The following is a 22561-nucleotide window of genomic DNA, read 5'->3' as shown; positions in this document are numbered from 1 at the left end:
AAATAAGTTTTAAACCATCTACTAGGGATAAAATACTTGAGAATTTTACCTGGAACTTAATCTCCTACTTCTTGTAAGCGCTGAATAAAGCAGTCAAGAACCAGATAGGTAAGTCATTTTGGTAGGTTTTCTAAGCTATATTAAGTGTGCAGGGCATTTTGTCTCTCTGAGGAAACTGAAGATGAATTAAAGTGAAGAATTTGAAGATGTCATGGTGACTATATGATAAATATTCCTTTCAGTTTGTTTCATTAGCCTTCCAATGTGCTAATTTTCTAGGTTTTTAGATGTGTGTGAATAAACTGTATTTTGATGTCACACAGATAATCAGTTAACTTTTGTCAGCTTTGGTTTCATGTAGGGCAGATATAATCTACCATGGAAATGCTGCACATGTTTAGCATTACCTCTTCATAAAAAGATGATATCAAGGCTTATTATTAGTAAATAATTGCTGTATGGAAGAGCCAGGAAATCCATGGCTGCAAGTATTTTGCAGATGGTAATAAAAACTCCATTGTTCTGATACAGCTAGATATAACTAGAATAATAAAGCAGCACTGATTCGTGATGAGCTGTTATGCAGTGTGTCTGCATAGATTAAATCTGCAAGGTTTTTAAAAATTGTGCTTTAGATAGTAAAATAAAAGGTATACTTTGGGCATCTGCAGTTTGGATGTGATGCAGCACTCAGCCTTCTCTCCTTGGTGGGGTGCTTTGGAGAGGCCCCAGAGAGGATACACACAGCAAGCAGGGAAAGCCTTGCTGTTCAGAATGGGGCCCTTTTGGGCCAACAGATTGCTAGAAATCAGTAACAGCTGCTTGTACCCCATCCTCCTTTGAGTCTGTTTCTATGCCTAGCTCCCATGGGAAGGGTAGGGGATGGCTCTGCCTGGAGGGAACAGCCTCTGGAAGAGGCTCGTGGGGCAGTTTCCAAGGTCAGGGTTGCCCTAGCCCGAGGACAATAAGGGCTTACAAGCCCCTCATGTCAGGAAGTGATGGAAAATACATGCAGCAGGAAATAAATGTGAGCCAGCGTGTGTCCAGGTGGCCAAGAAGGACAATGGCACCTGGCATGTATCAGCAACAGTGTAGCTATTGGGACCAGAGAAGGGATTGTCCCCTGTACTCGGCGCTGGTGAGGCCACACCTCCAGTGCTGTGTCCAGTTCTGGTGCCCTCACTCCATGGACATTGCTGGAGCGGGTCCAGAGAAGAGCAACGGAGCTGGGGCAGGGTCTGGAGCACAAGTCTGGTGAGGAGCAGCTGAGGGAGCTGGGGGGGCTCAGCCTGGGAATAAGGGCACTCAAGGGAGACCTTCTGGGTCTCCACAACTCCCTGAGAGGAGGGTGCAGCCAGGTGGGAGTCAGGGACCAGGCAACCAGCAATAGGACAAGAGGACATGGTCTTAAGCTGGACCAGGGGACGTTTAGGTTGGCCATTAGTAAGAATTTCTTTCCAGAAAATGTGATCAGACACTGGAACGGGCTGCCCAGGGAGGTGGTGGAGTCACCATCCCTGGAGTGTTAAAAGGAAAAGCTGGATGTGACACTCAGTACTGTACAGAAAATCATGCTATGAAAAGCCAGTGTCTATAAAGGAGACAGAGGAGTCCCTGCAACTTTATTCGAATAAAGGGAGGGAGTCCACTGGGGCACACACCCACAGGGGTTTCTCTCTAGGGGTTTTGGAGGGTGCAGCCTCCTTTTATCCTAAACTCCCGGCTGCATGTTGCCCTCTTCCTTTCCCCATTGCCTGAGGTACTAAGAAGGTACAGCCTTCCCGAACCGCCTACCACATATCGCCCCTTGAACCTGACATTTTACCCCAAAGTTCAGGAACTCAGGCTTGTGTGGACCCGTTTCTCTGTTTCGGGAGTCAAACTGTCTGGGTTCTGTAACAAACTTGCGGCTTGAAGTCGGTAGAGACATTAAGACCCATTTCAAAGACGTTAACACCCATACCCTCACCCATGGAATTGTTTGGAAAGACATGAGCACGCATCTTTCCTGTCAGTGCCACGGTCTATTTGACAAGTTGGTATTCGGTCACCGGCTGGACTCAATGATCGCAGAGATCTTTTCCAACCTAAGTGATTGTGTGATTCTGAGATAGAGGCCTGGTGAGGGGCGAGCAACCGCCCTTGCTGCTGTGGAGGACCGGCGAGGGCCAGGGACCAGACCCGTCCCTGCTGCCGGGGGTCACTGCTGACCCCAGAGCCCACACCTCAACCCCCCCATTTTACCCGCGGGCTCAGGCCCGGCGGGGCGCGAAATGGCGCCGCCATCACGTGCCCGCCGCCCGCGGCCTCGCCCGGCGCCTGCGCTGGGGCGGCGGGGCCGCGGCTCCGCCCTCGGCGTGTCCCGGGCGCTGCGGGCTGAGCGCGGTGCTGGCCCTGCTCGGCCCCTGCTCTGCCCCTGCTCGGCACCTCGGCCCGGCCTCACCCTCGAGGGAGCCGCGCACCGGCGGCGGTGAGCGCGGGGCGGCCGCGGGGACCGGCCCTTGCGCGGCGGCCGGGGGGGACAGGCCGCGGGGGCGGCCCGGGTTGAGGAGACAGACAGACAGATAGATAGATGCGCGCCCTCCGCGCCTGGAGACTTTAAATCTCCCTGAGGGCCAAACCTCGTGAGGGGCTCGGTGTGCGGTACGGCGGGTTTGTGCCATCCCGGGAGCTCTCACCGCAGGAGCGCGGTGCCTGGGAGCTGGTTTTCCCATGTAAAGAGCTTAAATGGCTTGTTAAAGTCGGGTAGGAAGGTTTCAAGAAAACCTGTAGAAGTAACAATTATTATTTATTTCTCCCATAGGTGTGTAGATAAACGCTCAAAAGAGCTTTTCTAAAGAGCTGTGCAGCTTCAGATTTGTCACTGAGTAAAACGAGGGGTCTTGGGCGTTGTGCACAGGGAAGTGGCTTCCTTTTAAAAGTAATGCATCAGTAGAAGTCAAATATTTTAATTTCACCACTGAAATACTACTAAAGGTGGCCATGCGTTTGTATTTCTTTAGTAAAAATTAATGCAAGCATTAAGATGTTCAGCTGAATGTGGTTATTTTTAGAACTTTGAGGATTTGTTAGAAACGTACGAAAAATGTGGTAAATCCCTTGAGTCAGAGGCTCAGTTTTGAGAAAAATGAGGACTGATTATAAAAAATAAATAATCCTCTTCAGAAGCAAAAATTCTACCCATTAAAAGTCTGATGTGCCCTAGATGAAGAAAAAGTTTAATCTCTGAGCTCATCATCCTGAAGGACTAGATCTTCTGAGATTTAAGCTTAAAATGTGGATTTTTACCTGTGTTTTGCACCATACTCAGTGGTTGAATTTGTGGTGGCAGCAGTTTTCCAGGGCTGCCTGCCTTGTGCTGCTCCTGTTCCCCAGACGGACTCTGAATTCCGAGTTCCTTAACGTGGTGAGGGGGTGGCCTCGGTGCTGTCACTGAACTGCGATTTCTTTAGACACTGTGGTTAATGGGACTGGTATTTCAGCCGTGTAAGGCAGGTCCGTAAACATTAATTTCCAAGTGTTAGAAATTTAGAGCTTAATTATCAAGATGCCTGCTTTATCCGAGAATATTTCCAAGCTTGGTTATTTGGAAGGTTTTTTATTTCTCAGGAACTCAGTCTCTGCTGCATTTGTGTTTGGTTACTGCTGTTTCTCCTAGAAGCCTGATTTTATGGTGTTTTATTAATTCTTGTTGGGTCCTGGTGTTGAGAACTGGAAGGGAAATCTAGAAATCAGAGGAAGCAGTTACTTCTTTGTGGCTTGAATCTGTGATATGTTTGGTTATAGAAATAAAACCTTTTTTTGAACTGACATTGTAGCCTTGGAAGTAGTGAACAGCTGCTTGCTTAACGGAGTCACTGCTGACCACTTTTCAAATTCCCCACCAAGCCCCCATGCCATGGGAGAGGTTTTAATGTCTTAATTTTAGCAGAAACTCACAGCTCTGTTGTCTGGGTAAGTTGCAGAAACAGTTATTTAACTTGTTTTTTTCTGAATCCTGATGGTTTTAGTGGATTTGAGGCAGTTTGAGCAGGATAACGTGCAGCTGTCAAAATACTCGATCACCGGTAGAGCTGTATGGGGGGGTGCACCAATTTTTGATACTTTGCTTTATACAAATGAGGATATGAATAGATTTGATGAACCTCAGTAGTTATCAAAGTGTTTCATTTCAATGACTGTGTGGCTGCTGTTTATCTTTGATAATCATTTGGGTAACTACCTTAGATAACAATTTACTGTTGTTTGCATAACAAGCTTGTATTTGATTGCATCTCTGATAACTATAATATTTTATTATATACATTTCTGCTTATATAAGCTAACATGATTTATGTTGCTTTGGATTGTTCTTGTGGTTTTGGACACTCAGATGTTTATTAGATGTAAACCTGATTATATTTTTATTGTTAACAGTCACTTGCAGTAACTTTTTTTTTTTTAATGCATTATCTAAAATTCTGCTAGTTCTTGTCTGCAGTGTAAAAGTATGAACTTCCTTCTCTACAGAGGGGTTTGGGACAGGTCTGTTCAAGAGAAGCTCTCTTCCTCAGGGGTACTCTTGGTTATTTAGCTGTTACAGGTAACCAGTCCCATCTCTGTGAAATTCAGAAGCCTGCTGAGCACTGTAGGTAGTCTTTATTGACTACCTGTATTTGATACGATTTTTACTATAAAAGGATCCTGTCCTTTTCTTAATTTTTCGGGTATTAGTTTACTGTTAGTAATTACTTTTGCCTGTGGCCACATGAGAAGTGTTGGGAAGAATACTGAAATTCTGAGTTGAGAACAGGTGGAAGGGTACTCTTCCCCTAACCCCATGGTGAGGGTTATGTAAAAGCATTGTAAAGCTTATCACAACAAAGATTTCAGATTTTTGGTGTGTTTGTGTAAAAGAAAACTTTGTGATATTCCTGGTGGTAAAGCTTTGAATGATTACATGTAAGGGTACACTCTGAAACACAAACTTACTTGTAATGTAGTATTAAAAGAAAATAGTGTAGGGGGAGGCAGGCGACTTTTAATCTGAACCCCTGGATGCAGTGCCTTGTGATCCACCTTCCCAGGTGGCACAGGCTGTCACCCGGAGTGTGGGAGCTTGTAAACAGGGAGGTGGCTGGGGCTGGGTGCTCTGTTGTTGTGGGGAGCAGCTCCTGCCGTGTGACTTCAGGCAGGCCTGGGCAGGTGCTGGCGAGGGCTGTGCACGTTTGTGGTAGGAAGCTGAGCCTCTGTGTTCATCATCTGTCACACGGTTCCCCAGGCCATTCGACAGCCTTGCCACAAAAGGGAAAAAGGCAAGGGAAAACATTTGGGTGGGTTTTTTTCTCTGTTTTTCATGACTCTTAGATTACATTAGTAGCTACAGTGTTGTTTACCAAGACTGCCTAGTAGTGGTAATGATAATGCAAATACTGAATAACTCACTGTTTACGTTGTACTGTTGACCAATAAATGTAGATGCAGTTGCAACATTTGTTTCCCATTACTTTTATACTTGATCTGACCTCACTTTTCTCTCAGTATTTGCATTGTGGAATAAGCTACCTTGTGTTGAGATGATCCCCTTGAGCGCCTCCACTAAAACAAGAAAATTTATAAATTGTTGTCAACATATTTCCCTATCATTTTTGCATTGGATGTAATATGAAGATTTTTTTTCTAAACTAACACAGGTCTTTATGGCATTTTATCTGGACAGGAGGGGAAAGCAGACAGATGCATGTGAGTGCCCCATGGCTGCAGCTGCCTCAGTTCATTCATTTATTGCCTATTGTAACTTGGAAGCATTCTTTAGGTAAGAAAGTTGCTTCAAAATATGTGGTTTATAAACTTAATACACTTCTCTCTGGAATCTTTAAATTGCATCTCAGTGGTTTGTGCTCTCAGTTATAATGTTATTTGAGTATGCTGTTTATATGTGGCATTATAAACCTTTCATTTGTTGGACACTGACAGTGCTTGAGAAAATGAATTCTATGTGCTGTACAGACTCTGCGCACTTCACAGGAGAGAGAACATGTGATACTTGTAGACTGTGCAATAGAAGGCCACCATAAATGACAGATTTCTTCAGGTGCCACCCACAAACAGTTACTAATGAATATCAGCTTTCTCTTTATAGACAAGCATGACTACTCAGCTCTAAATTTTCTGGTGTGTGAGCTGAGCAGCAGCATTACTTGCACAGATTGCAGTACTTGAGTTTGATTTTGTATAGAAGATGGGGGCTACTTCTCATGTATTCATAAATAATGTGTACTATACCTTTGTTAAACTTGGCATCTGTAAAGCTGATATTAACTCGGTAGTTTTTCAAAAGATGATGATATGACATGGCAGAATCTAAAGCCTTGTCCCATTTCTAAAGAAAAACAGAGAAGTTCAGCATTGGAAGGTTTCTAAAGATGTTATTACTGGTTGAACACAACACCTGGTAAACATCTGCTTTTAAACCTACTTTTAAAATCTGTCATGATTTAGTGAGGTGGGTGTTGCTGTGCTTGTAGCTTTCCATTAAAGCATCTTCAGATAATGTAAAATGGGTAACTGGATTTGGAGGTCTGTTTTCTCATAGTGCACCAAGATACTCTGTCAAACTAAGCTACAGGGTAGTTTTTTCATTAGTATGTGGGGGTATATTTGTACATTATTGGTATCTTTTTTCCAGATACAGTTTAATTAGCCAAAATTGTTTGTTTACTGTCAAGGTGCAGTAAGCATACTTTTGTGGAGTAAAAGTGAGTAAAGTTTAAAGCCAAGAGTCTTTAAATGTCAAATATTAGAGGTCCTGTGTTTAAGTGTAACTTTTCACTCATGTTTTGGTATAGGGTAAGCTGAAAAAAACCCCATTTCTTACCTAGGTTTGTAGTTTTCTTTGGGTAATACTCAAGAACTCAGAAGCGTATCTGTGTTGCGTAAGAGTGCTCATCTAACTAAAATTGTAGATAATGTGAAAGCTAATTTTTTGCCCACAATTATACCTTCCCCTTAATGAAATGATATTTTTCAGATAATGTTTGGTAAAATTAATTTGCTTGTTACATTCTGTTGCTCTGCTTCCACATCTGCCCTGCAGAGCAGTGGGTAGTATTCATCTCAGTCTTTGTTCTAGAATGTATGTTAGTCATTCGTATAGGTTTTCCAGACACTGCAGAACAGTTTTTGTTTGGTTGGTGGCTTCACAGGTCGGTTCATCTTCTGGGACCCGTCCCTGCCTTCTGGTTAAGGAATCCATGCACACACACAGGATGATTCAACAGTGGGATGGATGTTCAGATACCAGAAAGGTGCTGGTAACTTGACAGGAACCTCCACATTCTTTGGAGGTAGGAGTGTATGTATGTGTGTGTGTAAGCCTCTCATTTGAATACTACCTGGATTATATCATATGGGACTGTAATTCAGCTAACTTCAGTTGTGCTTTAAAATACATACTGTTTATAAAGTATTCAGAATGAAGTAAGGATTCTTATTTTTGCAGTAAATGTTGGGCCTTCATGTTTGGTAAAAATGTTATGATGCATAACCAATGGAACCTTTTTCTGGCTTTGCATCCCACAGTGAATAATAGGAATTCATTTTGCTAGATTTAAAGGACTGGAGTATAGAATACTAAACATAGAAATTCTGGAGATAGCAGTTTTTAAAGGCTGTAGCAACAAGAACAAGTTCTGGCCATGTTCCAGCAGGCAGAGCATAGATAACTGTATGCCAACAATACCTTGCATCTCTTCCTGTATTTGGGGTGGATGTGCTGCATCTGGTCTGTAGCCTGACCTGTGGTTTAGGGGAATACCTTTTCTGGTTGTTCTCACATGCCAGAACTTCTTTGTGAGAGCCAAATCAGCAACCATGAAGTTCAAGTAAGTTTCAAGTAAGATAGGAAAAATTTCTGGTTTTATCAGAAACCTATCTTTAACCAAGATGTTGCAGATCTGCATGGGAATAGCAACAGCAAGGAGAAGCTTCTCAAACAACAGCATTTATTTAATTTTATTTTTTATTGTTCTGATCTTTAGTTTTAGGAAACAGCCAAGTTTGTAATTCCTCTCAAGTAGGGAGGAGGAAGAACAGACAACAGGGATGTTTAACTCAAAAGGTATTTAGCCTTTGCTAAATTTAGGAAGGCTATGAGCAACTGTAGGAGAGAGTTTTGTAATGGTTAATTACTACATCCACACTTACTAGTTTGGAATGCCCATTTGTTGTGTGACTTAAAGCAGTCTAAAGTCATAAAACGTGATTGTGTGGATGATAACTTGATGGTCTAGTAGCAAAATGTTTCTCCATGCTGAGACTGCATTTTCATTACATTTGTAACACTATTAAATGGAAATCATGTGTCTATTCAGCGAAGAAGAACTAGGATTTAATATAATTTAAAGTGTTTCTGGCTTATCCTTCTGCATACATTGCTGATTCCAATCATTAATGGAAATTTAAATAGACTGGGTGAATATTTGTAACAACTGCTAAAATAAGTTCCTTGGTAATCGAGGTAATTTGTCAGGAAGTCAAGCAGTAGTGAAACTGGTCATATGAAGAGCTCTTAATAAATTGGCTGCATTGTGCTTTCCAGCTTCTCAAAGAATGCACATGCCTTACTTTCATAAAAATGAAGTTTGTCAGACACCTAATGAGCCAAACAGATGAGGTCTTACAAGTTGGGGAAAATCCCAGGTAAACTTTTGATAGGGTAGTGTGTATTTTGGCAGCTGTTTTTGCAATACAGGGATTTGTGGTTTTTTTGTTTTTTTTTCTTTCTTTCCCCCTGCCCCCATAATGAAGATACTATGGAAAATTTTCAGTCCAGAAAAAGCAAGCTGTGTGGGTTGCCATGGAAGTTTGTTCAGTAAAAATAGATAATTTGCTCTGTTCGTTCTTGAAAAATACATGGTTGCTTTGAAAATACAAACTTCACACAGGTTGGGAAGAGAGAAGGTCTGGATGAACATCTGATTAGTGGGGCATTTGAGAAGGGGCCTCAACTGTACTAAAATAAATTGGCAAAAGCAGTTGTTGAAAATTGACTGAACAACAGAATTCAGTCTAGAACGGACTTGGTTAGATTGCACTGTTTCAGCCTGTGAAAGCAGAGCTTTTTTTCTGCTGCTCTTCTCTGAGCTCTGGCTCATGTGGCAAATGTCCATTGCTGAAGTAGATCTCTGCAGTTTGCTGATTTCCAAGGTCACTGTCCTTTTCCAGCTGAAAAACAGCATGTGAACTTCACTTACTTTGCCCTGCTTTGATAACTGGCCTCTGAAGTTTTTTTATTGTTGTACAAACGTTCTTCCTCTGCTTGGCATGATTTGGAAAAAAAAAAAAGCGGGGGAGAGTGGGCAAAACTTTTCAGTCTGGCTCTTCTGAGCACATCTCTTCCAGATGTGTTTAAAAAGGGAGTTTATGAATTAAGTTCTGTAGTTGATAAACTTTTTTTAGAGATCGTGAGTGGGTTCCATAGTTTGTCAACGGAGTTTAAATTTAAACTGAATCCACTTTCTCATTCTGAATTAAATTGCTGTTAAATACTTCTTGTTCCCTACAAAATGCTTTATGTACTGAGAAATACTAATGCATGGAACTACACTTGGTAAATTAACAAGTCCAAGTTATCCAGATTCAATCCAAGTTGTACCCAAGGTACTGAGGGAGAAGGTCCTTGCCAACAATCTGTGCACTGGGTATTGACATATGGATATGCTTCTTTTCAAAGTAACATTGCTATATTTAAATTTTGTTAACTTGCTATCTCTCACTGTGTTTCCACTGCCCTGTCTCCCTTCCTTCCCTAATATTCTGTATTTTTCTAGAGACCTATTGTACGTGAGACCTTTGAGGACCCTGTGCAGTTTGAATACGTCGGATTGTTACATTCTGAAACTCTCATGATGAAGAGAGCTGGGCAGAAGGTTGTGGCTGGAACTGAAGCTCCTGGAACATCACAGACAAGCAAAAAACAGAAAACTAGTTTACATGGCTCAGGGTTTGGGGAATCTGACCCGTGCACCTCGATGGACTGGGGCGGCCTTCCACACCACGTGATTCTGCGTGTTTTTCAGTTCCTGACTTTAGTGGATCGAGCCAGGGCATCTTCTGTTTGTCGAAGGTGGAATGAAGTTTTTCACATCCCAGATCTCTGGAGGAGATTTGAATTTGAACTTAGCCAGCCAGCCACTTCTTACTTAAAGTCTACACATCCGGATCTCATTCAGCAGATTATCAAGAGGCACGCTGACCATCTGCAGTACGTCAGCTTCAAGGTAAGCCATGGATGAGTGCTGGCTCGGTGTCGCGTCACTGGGCACGAGGGATGCAGCTGCTCTGTGTCAGCTGCCTTGAAGCTTGTACCTGGCAAGTCTGATGTTTAAAAATGCAACTACTGCAACAATTTATTTCCACATGTGCAGGCAGTTTCATCCAGTTTTCTACACTCTAACTTCTGCAGAGTAAAGAAAAAGTGAATGCCATGCAAAACCAGGAGAAAGGTGAGACAAAATAAGAGAAAGTTACTCTTCAGGCTTATGACTTGCCAATCAGTTCATTATTTAAGATACAAAGGCGTTGGCCATGCAGATAAAATGGATTAGTTTGCTGGAGCAAAGACTTTGTCAAGTCTATTTTGGGCTCTAAAAATTGGCATTTTTAAAAAAATGCATATGTATCGCTGTCTCTCATAGCACCAGTAATGTTACAGTATTGCAATAAGATGAAGTTATTTGAAGACAAGACTTAGATTTGAGGTATGTGTTCATACTAGAAATACCCAGCAGTCGCACTCAGGCAAATTTTCTAATAGTAACTTCCCTGAACTCTTTCTGGTCTTGAAATTTCCAGTCAGTGTTGCACTTGGTGCCACTGATAATTGCAGTCTGGAGCAGTACAGCTTAAGTAGACGTGGAACCTGCAGTCTCAGGTATCCACGGTGCTGTTTTCTAAATAATACTGAAGAATGACTTCACTATTTTTATATTGCTTTTTTAGGTTGATAGTAGTACTGAGTCAGCAGAAGCAGCCTGTGACATCCTTTCTCAGTTGGTGAACTGTTCTATCAAGACCCTGGGTTTGATCTCTACAGCAAAGCCAAGCTTCATGAATGTCTCTAAGGTAAGGTTCTGCAAACTGTAACTAGCATATTTTAACTCACTCTTAAACCATTTTAGCTTTCTTAATGTTCTGTTTTTCAGTCGATGGTAATTTTTATGGAACAGTCTCTAGTTACTGTGTAGTAACAGAAGAGTTACCTTCTGGAAAATAAAGACCATTTCTTTTTTTCTGCAGAAAAATTCTAGATACTTCAGCCTCATCACTGTGTCCAGTTATCCTTGTAGTTGTCACTGTATTACAGCAAAATGATAAATCAGAGTAGATGAGTTAAATAATGAGTGTAAGGTTAATTTTGTCACATGTAACAGCATGTTTTTAAACAAAGATCCGCTATGTTCATGTTCAAATAAGCCTTCCTTTGTTACACAAGAAAGGGGATGTGTGGGAAGTGCTTATTTTTGAACTTTCTGCATGTGTAGAACATGAGGTTAAAGCACTGAAGTTTTTGCCCATCTTTTCACAAGGTTTTTTTTCCCCTCTTTCAATTTCTCCAAATAGGCTCATTTTGCATCAGCACTGACAGTAGTTTTTGTAAACTCCAAGTCATTATCATCAATCAAGATAGATGACACACCACTTGATGATCCTTCCTTGAAGGTTCTTGTTGCTAACAACAGTGATACTCTAAAACTGCTAAAAATGAGCAGCTGTCCTCATGTTTCACCTGCTGGTGAGTAGTGAATATAAGTGAAAAATGGAGCTGTAAAGCACCATAATTGACTTAGTCTTGAGTTTGGACAGTTGGAAGGTGAAGGAGAATGTGGATGAGTTGGGTTGATGAAGGTGGGGGTGCTACTCACTTGACTGCATCTTCTGGAATCCTGGGAATTTTTTTTTCATTCTTTCCAGCTGCTTTGCTACGTCTGATGATAGGCCTTGAGGAGGAAAAGCCTCCAAAACTAGTGTAAGCCTTTCACACATGCTCAATGGACGTGATATTCATTGCTTTACTGTGTAAGGGTAACCAAATGGGTGCTCCTTAATGTGTGCAGATTTGTAAACTTAACTAACTAGTGTTCTGTGGGAACACCACGAAATCCCTGATCCATGAATCAGCTACTGCTTGGTGGGATAAAGGAGATTAAAACAGCTGGTCAGTAATTGTTTTGCAAGGTGCTGTGAGTGTGTACAAATTTCAAAGACCTGTAGTGTAAGACTGTGAATGTTTCCAAAGTGCCCTCTTGTGTCCAGATCTGGGACTGGTAGCTTCCTCAGTGGTTGATGAGGGACTCACTCCCTTCAAAATACAGCCTTGCTGAAAGTTCAGAGAGCTTCTCACTTGCCTTTCTCCTGAAACCTTAATGCTAGGGAAAGGGAGGCTGCATCTGATCTGTTTCTGTATTCTTTTCTGGAGTCCACAAAAGGTGACTTAATCTGTGTACTTCATATCCCAGCACATTAGGAGGAGTTAACGTTATTTAGGTCTTAATTCACAGAAGGTTCTAACTGTTAAACTGGGTGTCTGATGGTGATTTAAATAGTTTAGTTGAAAGCTGAAGGAATGAATATTAGGGAAGGGAATGGTGGTAACCTGAGCTGAATCTGAGCTGATTCCAGTTGCTTCCTCAAAGTTGAGGAAATTCTGCATAGGGAGCAAAAAAGAGGAGAATATGCAGATCCAAGATGAATGTGGCTTGTGTCTTCTGCTGTTAAATGTTAATGGCCAAAACCCTGTAAAAGGTTGTGGATACCTAGAACTTAGGTATTTCATGGGGTTTGGATATAAGCGTGAAAACTCAAGCCAGTAGAATCAGTACTTGCTTGAACTTTACAGCGAACAACTGTGTTTATATTCACTTTCCATTATACAGAGTAAATTTTTTTGTTCCTCAGGCATTCTTTGTGTGGCTGATCAGTGTCATGGACTTAAGGAGCTGGCTTTGAACTACTACATATTAAGTGATGAACTGCTGCTGGCTCTTTCAAGTGAAAAACATGTTGATCTCGAGCACCTTCGCATCGATGTCGTGAGTGAAAATCCCGGACAAGTTCAATTTCACACCATTAAAAAGCAAAGCTGGGATGCTCTTGTTAGACACTCCCCTAAAGTCAACATTGTGATGTATTTCTTCTTGTATGAAGATGAATTTGATGCTTTCTTCAGAGAGGAAACACCTGTTACACACCTGTACTTCGGTCGTGCAGTGAGCAAGGCAATGTTGGGTCGCATTGGCATGAACTGCCCCCGGCTGATCGAGCTGGTTGTGTGCGCCAATGGACTTCAACCTTTGGATGATGAACTCATCCAGATTGCTGAGCGCTGTAAGAACTTAACGGCCATGGGACTGGGGGAATGTGAAGTCACCTGCAGAGGTTTTATTGAATTTGTAAAGATGTGTGGGGGCAGGCTTACTCAGCTTTCCATAATGGAGGAGGTGCTGATTCCAGATAGTGATTACAGCTTAGATCGGCTTCATCTGGAAGTCTCCAAACACCTTGGAAGAATGTGGTTTCCTGATATGATGCCAACATGGTAAATTCCCTGTGTTTGTGGATAAAATGGTAGAATCGGGCTGTCGCTTTCTATGCAAATAAAAAATTTTAAGAATTAAATGTGAAAAGTTTCTTCCAGATTTGAGTTTTTCTTCCTTGAAAAAACCTCTAGCAGACTAGCAGCAAAACACTCTACAATATTAGTTGTATATTGAAATAGAAAATAGATATAATTGTACTTAGCAGTTCTGAAAGTTATGTCTGTGGTTTACAGGTGCTTCAAACTTCAGTGAATTTGGGCTTCTCTGAACTTCAGTTTAAAGGTTCCATTTACTTTAAAGTGGGCTTCTTTGGGGTTTTTTATGTCTTTGTTTAGTCTTTCTGATCTAGTCAGAAGAGGACTAGAGAAACAATTTTCCTTTAGGAAATCTCTCTGTGGAAAGCTGGATAGAACTTTGAGTACACTATTATTTGTCTTGATATTTTATATAGCTATTTTTTTTAATTATTCATGTTTTAAATTTAAAAGCTTGTATATTAAAATACGCTAGCCTGGGCTAGTCAGATACAATCTATCTTAAATTCATGGCAGTATAATAAAATGTTAATAAGCTTATGCTTACAAAAAACTTTACAGTTTTAAATTGCACTTTAATTTTGTCAGATTACAGAAACTACAGAATGCATTGTACAGTATGTTGTTTTTGTTTTATGCATTAAAAGGATGGGAAAGAGATTTTGTTAAACTTGCTGATTCTTAAAAGTTTGATTCTAGATTGATTGCTTGAGTGAGTAATAAAGCACTTTGGAAACTGTCAGGACAATAAGGAATAGCTTTGGATTTAACCCAAATCCAAGTCTTCGTTATCAAAGACTGATGTCTAAATGCTGTTCCATGCTTTCATTACTAAGAAATAAGAAGGATTTCATACATGTGGCTAGTAAGGAGAGAAGGAAAGATCAAATGAATACAGTTGTCTTTGATCCATTTCTATTTGGAATCAAGGATTTAGAGCACTTACATTTGTTGCTTAGAGGCCAAAATGGACTGTAGTAATCTTATCTGTATCTTACAGAGCTTTGTGTAAGCACTGATTTCTAGAGAAAGGCTTGCTGGAGGTAATCCTGAAATATTTAATTCAGGACTGTTTAATACTTGTTGCTATTACCTGTTTTTTGAGAAAGATTGTATTATATTTATTTTCTTAAAAGGGGAAGGGCATGGTGAGTTGATGTAAATTAGAGTATGTATTTTTGTGTTGACATTTTGCACACTGTAAACTCAAATGCATTGTATATAAATTTTACTGTAATGATTTTGGTGCCACACTTGCTCTATCTTTCTCTTGATAATGAGAAGTCTACAAGAATTTGCTGGTGGTGTTTGTCACTGTCGTGGTTTAACCCTGGCTGGCAGGTGAGCCCCTCACAGCCAGAGAGATGGGGGACAGAATCAGAGGGTAAAAGTGAAAAAAGTCATGGCTCGAGATAAAGAGCTTAATAGTAAAGCAAGAGCCACACATGCAGGCAACCCCAAAAAAGGGAATTCATTCACCACTTTCCATCAGCCATCTCCAGGAAAGCAGGGCTCCATCACACAGAAACATCCCCGTTGCTCCTTATTCGCCCAGCTTTATATGCTGAGCGTGATACCATACACTATGGAATGTCCTGTGGGTCAGCTGGGCTCAGCTGTCCTGTCCGTGTCACCTCCCAGATTGTGCACCCTCAGCCTCCTCCCTGCTGGGGCAGTACAAGAAACAGAGCCAGCGGGGACTCTGTGTAGGCAATGCTCAGCTACAGAAAAACATCCCTGTGTCATCAGTGCTGCTTCTAGTACAAATCCACAGCTTGATTCTAGGTCCTATGAAGCAAATGAGCTATCCCAGCCAAAACCAGTGCATTCACAGCAGAGAAAATGTTTCTTCCCCACTTCCACAGAACACCAGCTAAAGGGTCAAACCACCCTTTGCTTGGACACACTCACGGATTTAAGGTAACGCCCACACCTGAGTCAGTAATGGTTTGTTGCCTGTTGCACAGTTAAGAAGCATCTGACTGTGGTTAGTAGAGCCTGTGATCTGAGCACTTCCATAATCCAGGGGATTATAATTTAAACACAAAACTGAAATATTTCCAAACAGTATTTGGTTTAAGATGTGTGGCTTGCTTTAAATGGAAATGTAATAAAGGGCTTTAATCTATGCACTGATACTTGGCTCATCCATCTGTTGCACTGTGTCCTGTTAGGATTCTCTCCTGCTAGAAGCCATGTGTGTAACAAACCTTGGGAGACGCTGGAGAATGGCAAATTGTCATTTCATGTTTGTGCCTGAAACCTGAGGATTTCTGTCATGCAAACCGTAAAATGGAGTGTGGACAAAGCTTGTGGGTGTTTGGGAAGTCCTTGAGTCCTCTGTGTCTCTCCAGCTAATGGAACAGTGTTAGCGTATTTAGAAACACTGGTGACAGAGTTGAAGTTCAGGGGGAAACTCTTAAAAGGCTGCTTTGGATGTTGTCCCTTTCTCGGTCCGTGTCACTAAGGTAGTGTTTCTGTGAAGCCGTGAATCATGGAATTGCTATGGTTGGAAGAGACCTTTGAGGTCATCAAATCCAGCTGTTGAATGTCAGCTTGCTCCAGCTCCAATCTTCCAGTTAAATGGGCCTGCATTGATAAATGTTGGGATTTTTGATGCACTGATTTTTTGAAGCATTTGTTCTGCTCCCTGATCTGAACAAGTGAGGCCAGCTGGTGCTTGGAGAAGCTGACAGGAGTGCACCTTCTCTGCCACAGGAGGGAGTGAGCGCTTTGCTTTTTAGCTGATTTTTCAGACTTAGAAAAAGCTAGTCTTTGCTAATTTCCTGATTCTCTGGTAAATAGAAATTCCAACAAAAACGCAAATCTCTTTTTGTTTGTTTTCCAAGTCCCTGTTGCCATCCAACAGACACTGCTTGTGTAAGGCGCAAAGTATTGAATAGGCGATAGTATAAACTTGTGCATGGGAAGAAAAAACAACTTTTGGATGCTGAGATGGATTTATTTGGAATTTACTGCATTTCCATTTCAATCTCTTTGCCCTTTACCCCTTTCAAGATTGCTTGTAGGATCCGAATGATCGCAGTTCTCAATGTGAATATGAGATGTGATCCCAGGAAATACTCTTTGCATTGGCAACATTCTCCCAAGGACTTGTCCCTTGGAAATTGCACCGTTGTATCTTATGGGATGGATACAGAGTAGTTTTACACAGAATCCTGGTGAAAAAACAAGAGGAGGGAAAACATTAGATGACTGATGAAGCATTTATTCTTCTGTACTAAATCTATTTCAGAAATTTTAACAATTTCTGTCTTGTCCTTTCCACTGAGATAGCAATGGTGGAAATACCAAAAAGCAAAGACGCTGTGGTCATAAAAATTAGGTAGTGGTTGGAGTCATTAACTTGGTAGAAGAGAGAAGATGGAAGGCAGGGAGAAGGTGGCAATTCATGCTGTAGGAAAGGGAAAAGCCTGAAGACATTCTGCAGGACTCAGTTATCTGCACTGTAGCAGGAGCAAAAAGTTCTGCATGTAAGTGGATAGAAGAAAACATGGCTAGACTACTTGGCTAACTAAGTAGTATGCTAAGGTAATGCATCCTGTATGAGCTCAAGACAAAGAAATGTTAAATGAAAGAGAGCTATTTACCTGATCCCCTGATTTGGACTCCATCATCAATGGCATTTCCATTGTGGAAGAATTTAACAGGCCCAGAGAGCTGGCCAGAGAAGGGAGCGTACACAGTTGCCCCGTCAGCACAGATGACATCCACTGCCCGGTGCTTCCCTTTGCCATTGCGTCTGAAAACAAACACATCATTACAGAAATCTCTGGTCAGGCCCAGTGTTGCAGAGAGAGGTCAGGCAGCACACGGTGAGATCTGGAAATGCGTTGTTAGGACAGAAATAGTGTCAGTAAACTGGCTGAAGGATCTGCAAAGGTGTAGGTGATGAAATGCCATGTAGGGTGGATGACCTGTAAGAGTTGGAGAAAAACACCTTTCTTCCAGGTCTTTAAAAAAATCCATAGTCACAGAAAGTTTGGTTGTCTGAAGCACATCAAGTCCAACTTTCCCCTTGAGTCAGGAGTGTTCCCAACATTAGGTCAGGTCAGGCATGGCTTAGTCTAGAGAGGTGTTTTGAGCAATGTGGGCAGCCTAAAAGTTTCCTCATGTCCAATCTAAACCTTCAAAGCTGTAATTCTTACATGACCTAAACAGAATTCAACTCTAATGGAAGAAACCCCATGTGTTCCAATTATTGTATTACCTTGGAGCTCCGTAGTATCCACAGCCATACCTATCGCAGCCTCTTATCTCGTTGGTAGGGTTCCCAGCACACACTGCAGCCCAGCCTCTCTCCTGTTGTGGCAATGGTGGAACAGCTTTGAAATAAAGGAACACAGCACATCAAAGTTAACTTCTAGGTAGTTTTAGCACTTATATGTTTGCAACTACGATGTTTGATTTACAGTTAGGTAAGAACATACTGGAATGACATCCCATGCTTGTAGTTGGATTTCCCCCCCATAAAATTTGTCATCCTTTAGGAAATGTAAATGGAATGTAGAACTAAGATGTATGGTTATTTTCTAGATTAGGGTTATTTCGTAGAAGAACCATGCTTTAAATAAAAAAATTCAAAAATACTATCACAGGTCCTAGAGTGCAAATCTACTCTTGTTCTGAGTTGCTTTTTTTGTTGTTAAGGGTTTTTTTACCAGGCGTAAGCAGATGAGTAGGATCAGAGTGGTCGCAGTTCTCAACGTGGATATGAGAAATAATGCCAGGATATACTTTTTGCATTGGCAGCATTTTCCCGAGTTGTTGCCCTCTGCGGATTTGGCCGTGGTACCGGATGGGGTGAATGCAGACAAGCTTCACACAGTAACCTGGGAGAGACGGGACAGGAAGCAAGGTCAGGAAACATCAGCTGCATCTGCTCCTGGGGTGAGCAAGAAGCATTCCCTGCCAGTCTCTTACTGGAGATTGTTAGGATAAAGCAGAAATGTAGTCAAGGTACCAACAACGGTGAAATCAAAATTACTGTATTTGCCAGGGCAAAAAGAAAAAAAGGGAGCTGAAAATAGAGATGGGAAAACATCCTCTCAGCAAAACTGAGGACGTATTTCCGGTGCTTTATTTTTACTGTTTCCTATTTTTTGATTTGGGGTTGTTATTTTCCTGCTACATGTTTTTCAACTCCTTTCTTTCCTCCTCTCCAAGAAAAGCATAGGAAAGGACTACATCCTGCTGGTGCTGTCTTCCAATAATTCAGCGTGCTAGAGAGGGTGCAAGATTAATCAACATGGTGCCTGAATTGAAGAACCACGGAAACCTTGCTCAAGTAAATGAAATGATTACTTGTGCACACCTCACAGCACACCTGCTGTTAATTACTTGCCTGATCCCCTGATCTGGACTCCATCATCGATGGCATTTCCATTATGGAAGAATCGGATGGGTCCCGAGAGCTGCCCGCTGAAAGGAGCGTACACCGTGGCTCCATCAGAACAGATGACGTCCACACCGCTGTGCTTTCCTTTGCCACCATGCCTGGAGGCAGAAATACATAACTAGAGACATCTCTCAGGGTTAATGCTATGTATCACTTGGTCACTTAATGCAGGATGATAGCTGAAGCTTGTCTAACAAAATTTTTTACCTTCAATGATATTGGGCAGAAGTAGCAGGTTTGAAGCATCGGGGTTTTTTGTTGCAAATTGTTCATATTACTCTGAACTACTTTAGAGTGAGATGAAATTTCAAATTTAAGCTTATTTTTTATTTTCCCAAGTTCATGGGCTATTTCAAACTATTATAGAAAAGTACCATTTTTTTACCCCAAAAAACATCTGTGCCCATGTAAAATAGAATCTTATGTTTGGCATTTTCTCACTTAGAAATTTGGAAGTTGCATGATGAAGATGGACACTTACAGAGCCTGGGGAGAGGAGATGACAGGAAAATGCAGGAGTGATTCTACGTTAAAAAGCATTTTTTCAGAGAAATATAACCCGTTATTTTATGAGGTCCCTACTTAATGATGCTGACAGACTTTTAGTTTGTGTAAATGAATCTACTCAGCTTCCTATAAGCTGTTGCTGAGTGTTAGTTAAATTTCTGGAGTATAAGCAACAAGGATAAAGGACAAAAATCCTTGAAATATTTCCATTTCCTTTACTCTGTCTGTAGTTCATGTAACAGTCCTGCTCCTTCACCTCTGCATCTGTTATCAGCAGTGGTATCACTGTGCTTCTGTAAGATTGCCAAGGAATATCCCAAAAATGAGTAAGAGGTCCTGCAGACACCAGTATTCTCTCATTCCGAGTGTCAGCCTGTTTAACTGTTCTCTTTCTGCTGCCTGAACATTCAATTTAGGAAAGCCAAGTGGCCGCCGGTGCCCAGGCTCCGCTGCGTTACCTGTCAGCACCGAAATTCCCGCAGCCATATCTGTCGCAGCCGCGGATCTGGTTGGTGGGATTCCCGCTGCAGATCTGTGCCCAGTGTTGGTGCTGTTGTTGGGGCGGGTGTACATCCAGCTGCCTGGTGAAAACTTCACATGGAAAAGAGGAAAAGCGGGAAAAATTCAAGCATGTTCTTAGTCCAGTGGAACAGAAAGTGTTCAGGTGCACAATAGGGTGTTTAAAGTGAAAAACATGAGCTCAAAGGAGTTTGCAATTTCAGAAACTGTAGGTAAAAGGACATTTTACAACCTGCTGTATAGACTTGATCCATTTTTTCCTGACTTTAAGGTATATGCACTAAAAAGAAAGCAAAGCTATAGATAAAGATTTTTAAAAATAGTTTGTGAAATAAACTATTTTTACTTTCTAATGGTGCTTTGTTGATGGTTGGTCTTGATCTTAGAGGTCTTTTCAAACCTTAATGATTTTATGATTCTTTCTGAAACCTCCAACTACTTCAGTATATGTCTCTTAATGCGCACCTAATTCTGTATTTTATAATAGTCATAACTGTCCACATTACCATCATTCTTCATAAAACTAGAGGGAAAACCCCCCAGCATTATTTATGTTCAACTGAATTTCAATAATTCATTATTGTCTGCCTAAGCCCAGTCAAACCCAGCTGCACCACAGCAATGTCAACTCACCAGTGGCCACCAAGCTGACCAGAGCAATCAGACTGAGAGCTGGCATTTTGGGGCCGTGTCACCTGTGTTCTTTGATCCAGTCAAAGACATCGAACCGCTGCCACCTGAGGTATTTATGTGCTTTTGAAAGGCCAAGTCTGTTGTCTTGGCCAATCAGTCTTGAGCAAAGTATTGCAGCTCCAGGCAGGTGGTGTTGCCATACTGGGAACTCTGGATGTCTACAGGCTCTAACAGTTGTTAGAGCTGGTTGGGAAAGATGGGCAAACTGATTGGGCTCTTAGCACACAGTTACAGATGAAAATTAACAACCTCATATTTCAGGAAACTCTGGTTGAGCTGTGTCTTAACACCTTTTCTTCCTCATCCTGAAGTAAGGGCACATTTAGGACAAAAATGGTAGGAACTACAAATATGGTTCAGAGGACTGGCCTGAAGAGAAAAGGTGAGCGAAGCTCCAGAGTAGATGTCACCAGTTGGTCCTTTGCTGCTCATTCCTCCCTGGGTGTTTGTGCCCACCAGGGCTTTGTGACTGAGAACACAGGAAGTGTTTGGCATTCATGAATATTCACTTAGTCTAAGAAATACAGATGCTTTTGCGTTGAAACATCTCTTTTTTCTGGTTCAGCTGAAATTGTCAATTATTTCACTTAAATCTGTGAAGCCTGTTCACTGAAACCCTTGTTTTTAACAGTACAATACTTATTAAAACATCTTCAAGTTATGAAACAACAGTTACAAACCCAAGTTGCATGGGCAAAACTGACCTGGAGGTCTCAATAATTCTAGGTTTTAAAGTGATGCCTTTAGTGCCTTCTTGGTTTCAGCTATTGTACTATAAAGCAGACTCCTTTGTGTCTCTTGTAATCCTTCAGTTTGATTTTTCTGCATTACTTACAGAAAAGCATTAGATTTTCTTTACAGACACATCTTGGATAATATGAAATTTAAATGAGTCATGGTGCTTTCACATAAATTATCTGATATTTCAAGTTACAGAAACCTCTGGAAGTCCTGCAGATTTTATTCAGAGAAGAAACAGATGTGTCTCTGCCCCACTTCTAGTTTGCAAAAGCATCTGTACATTGTGTTTTCTGAAAACCTCCATGGAACAAGCAGTTGGAGACAAAATTTTCACTTGTGTTTCCAAGGTTTTCTTTACAGCCAAAATTTAATCCCCAAACATTTTTTTATCCCTCCCTGGGGTTATGACAAGTGGTTTGGCTGGGTTTATCCCTGCTGCTTTCTTCTCCATCCTGCCAGGAAGAACTGCTGGTTTCCACACTCATAACCAGCAAACAGATACTTATGTAAAAGTTATGTCCCTTCAGTCCAGTTTGGATGGGGCATTTGGTTGTAATTTGCTTAATATAATGGAGTCTTGGCTGATAAATGATACAATGTGCTGGTCAGGGTTCTCAGTGGGTATTCAGGGTTTGGGAATGCTGCTTATCCCTGAACTGAAAGATGGGGTGTGTGGGTTTGTGTGATCCTTGCCAGAAACAACCTTCATTGCTTCTTCTCCTTCATTTGACACAAACTCCCTGCAAACCCCCTCAGCTCTCCTTAACAGCAGGAGTCAGCAGGGGAGGTGGTATGGGTGGCATTTTCAATGAAGATTTCATAGCAGAGAGGTAGTGAAGTGTTTCTGAGCCTGGCTAGCTCCATACTGGCTGCTGGAAGCTTTTTCCTACTACAGTCAGAACCATTTTAAAATGAAGATTTTTTTCAGGGCATGCCTGGCCATTCCCAGTTGAGGGGTGTCCAGTGGGATTTCTGCAGTAATGATCTCTCTCAACCAGATTTTATTTCTGATTTATTTCAGTTTGCAGTGGGAGTGTTTTAAATACCTCATTAGATAACTTTAGCCTGGG

At 41.6% G+C, this 22561-nt stretch overlaps 2 protein-coding genes across 7 annotated transcripts; one reads left to right on the top strand and one right to left on the bottom strand.

The window, feature by feature from the left end:
* Positions 1-2333: 2333 nt before the first annotated feature.
* On the top strand, positions 2334-15748 carry LOC121658115 (F-box/LRR-repeat protein 3-like). 6 transcript variants are annotated; one of them, XM_042014599.1, is made up of 8 exons: positions 2334-2470; positions 5699-5794; positions 7185-7325; positions 8579-8679; positions 9810-10259; positions 10981-11103; positions 11602-11773; positions 12937-15748. In XM_042014599.1, the coding sequence occupies exons 5-8, from the start codon at positions 9885-9887 to the stop codon at positions 13578-13580; spliced, it is 1314 nt and encodes a 437-aa protein (XP_041870533.1). In that variant the 5' UTR covers positions 2334-2470; positions 5699-5794; positions 7185-7325; positions 8579-8679; positions 9810-9884; the 3' UTR covers positions 13581-15748. The 6 variants fall into 6 exon arrangements, with proteins under 6 accessions (XP_041870533.1, XP_041870529.1, XP_041870527.1 ...); XM_042014595.1 differs by lacking the exon at positions 8579-8679 and adding an exon at positions 3819-4582 and having other exon boundaries at positions 2335-2470; XM_042014593.1 differs by lacking the exon at positions 8579-8679 and having other exon boundaries at positions 2335-2470.
* Positions 15749-16553: 805 nt separating this feature from the next.
* Positions 16554-20781, bottom strand: LECT2 (leukocyte cell derived chemotaxin 2). Its single transcript, XM_042014600.1, has 7 exons — positions 20691-20781; positions 19997-20129; positions 18978-19129; positions 18295-18465; positions 17844-17958; positions 17224-17375; positions 16554-16791 (listed from the first exon to the last, which is right to left on the bottom strand). Exons 1-7 carry the CDS (start codon positions 20734-20736, stop codon positions 16601-16603), a joined length of 960 nt encoding a protein of 319 aa, XP_041870534.1. The 5' UTR covers positions 20737-20781; the 3' UTR covers positions 16554-16600.
* Positions 20782-22561: the final 1780 nt, after the last annotated feature.

Source organism: Corvus kubaryi, unplaced genomic scaffold (assembly GCF_017639235.1).
Source record: "Corvus kubaryi isolate FWS band 111438036 unplaced genomic scaffold, C.kubaryi_AGA036_p1.0 split2-37374, whole genome shotgun sequence".
Classification (NCBI taxonomy): domain Eukaryota; kingdom Metazoa; phylum Chordata; class Aves; order Passeriformes; family Corvidae; genus Corvus; species Corvus kubaryi.
This window is presented reverse-complemented; position numbering and strand designations above follow the sequence as displayed.

Excerpts from the sequence above, each read along its gene's own strand:
- LOC121658115 (XM_042014599.1), top strand. The coding sequence starts at position 9,885 with ATGATGAAGAGAGCTGGGCAGAAGGTTGTGGCTGGAACTGAAGCTCCT. Across the intron at positions 10,260-10,980 it reads TGCAGTACGTCAGCTTCAAG|GTTGATAGTAGTACTGAGTC; the intron begins GTAAGCCATGGA and ends TTGCTTTTTTAG. Across the intron at positions 11,104-11,601 it reads GCTTCATGAATGTCTCTAAG|GCTCATTTTGCATCAGCACT; the intron begins GTAAGGTTCTGC and ends TTCTCCAAATAG.
- LECT2 (XM_042014600.1), bottom strand. The coding sequence starts at position 20,736 with ATGCCAGCTCTCAGTCTGATTGCTCTGGTCAGCTTGGTGGCCACTG. Across the intron at positions 20,130-20,690 it reads GGTCAGCTTGGTGGCCACTG|TTTTCACCAGGCAGCTGGAT; the intron begins GTGAGTTGACAT and ends TTCCATGTGAAG. Across the intron at positions 17,376-17,843 it reads GGATACTACGGAGCTCCAAG|ACGCAATGGCAAAGGGAAGC; the intron begins GTAATACAATAA and ends GTTTGTTTTCAG.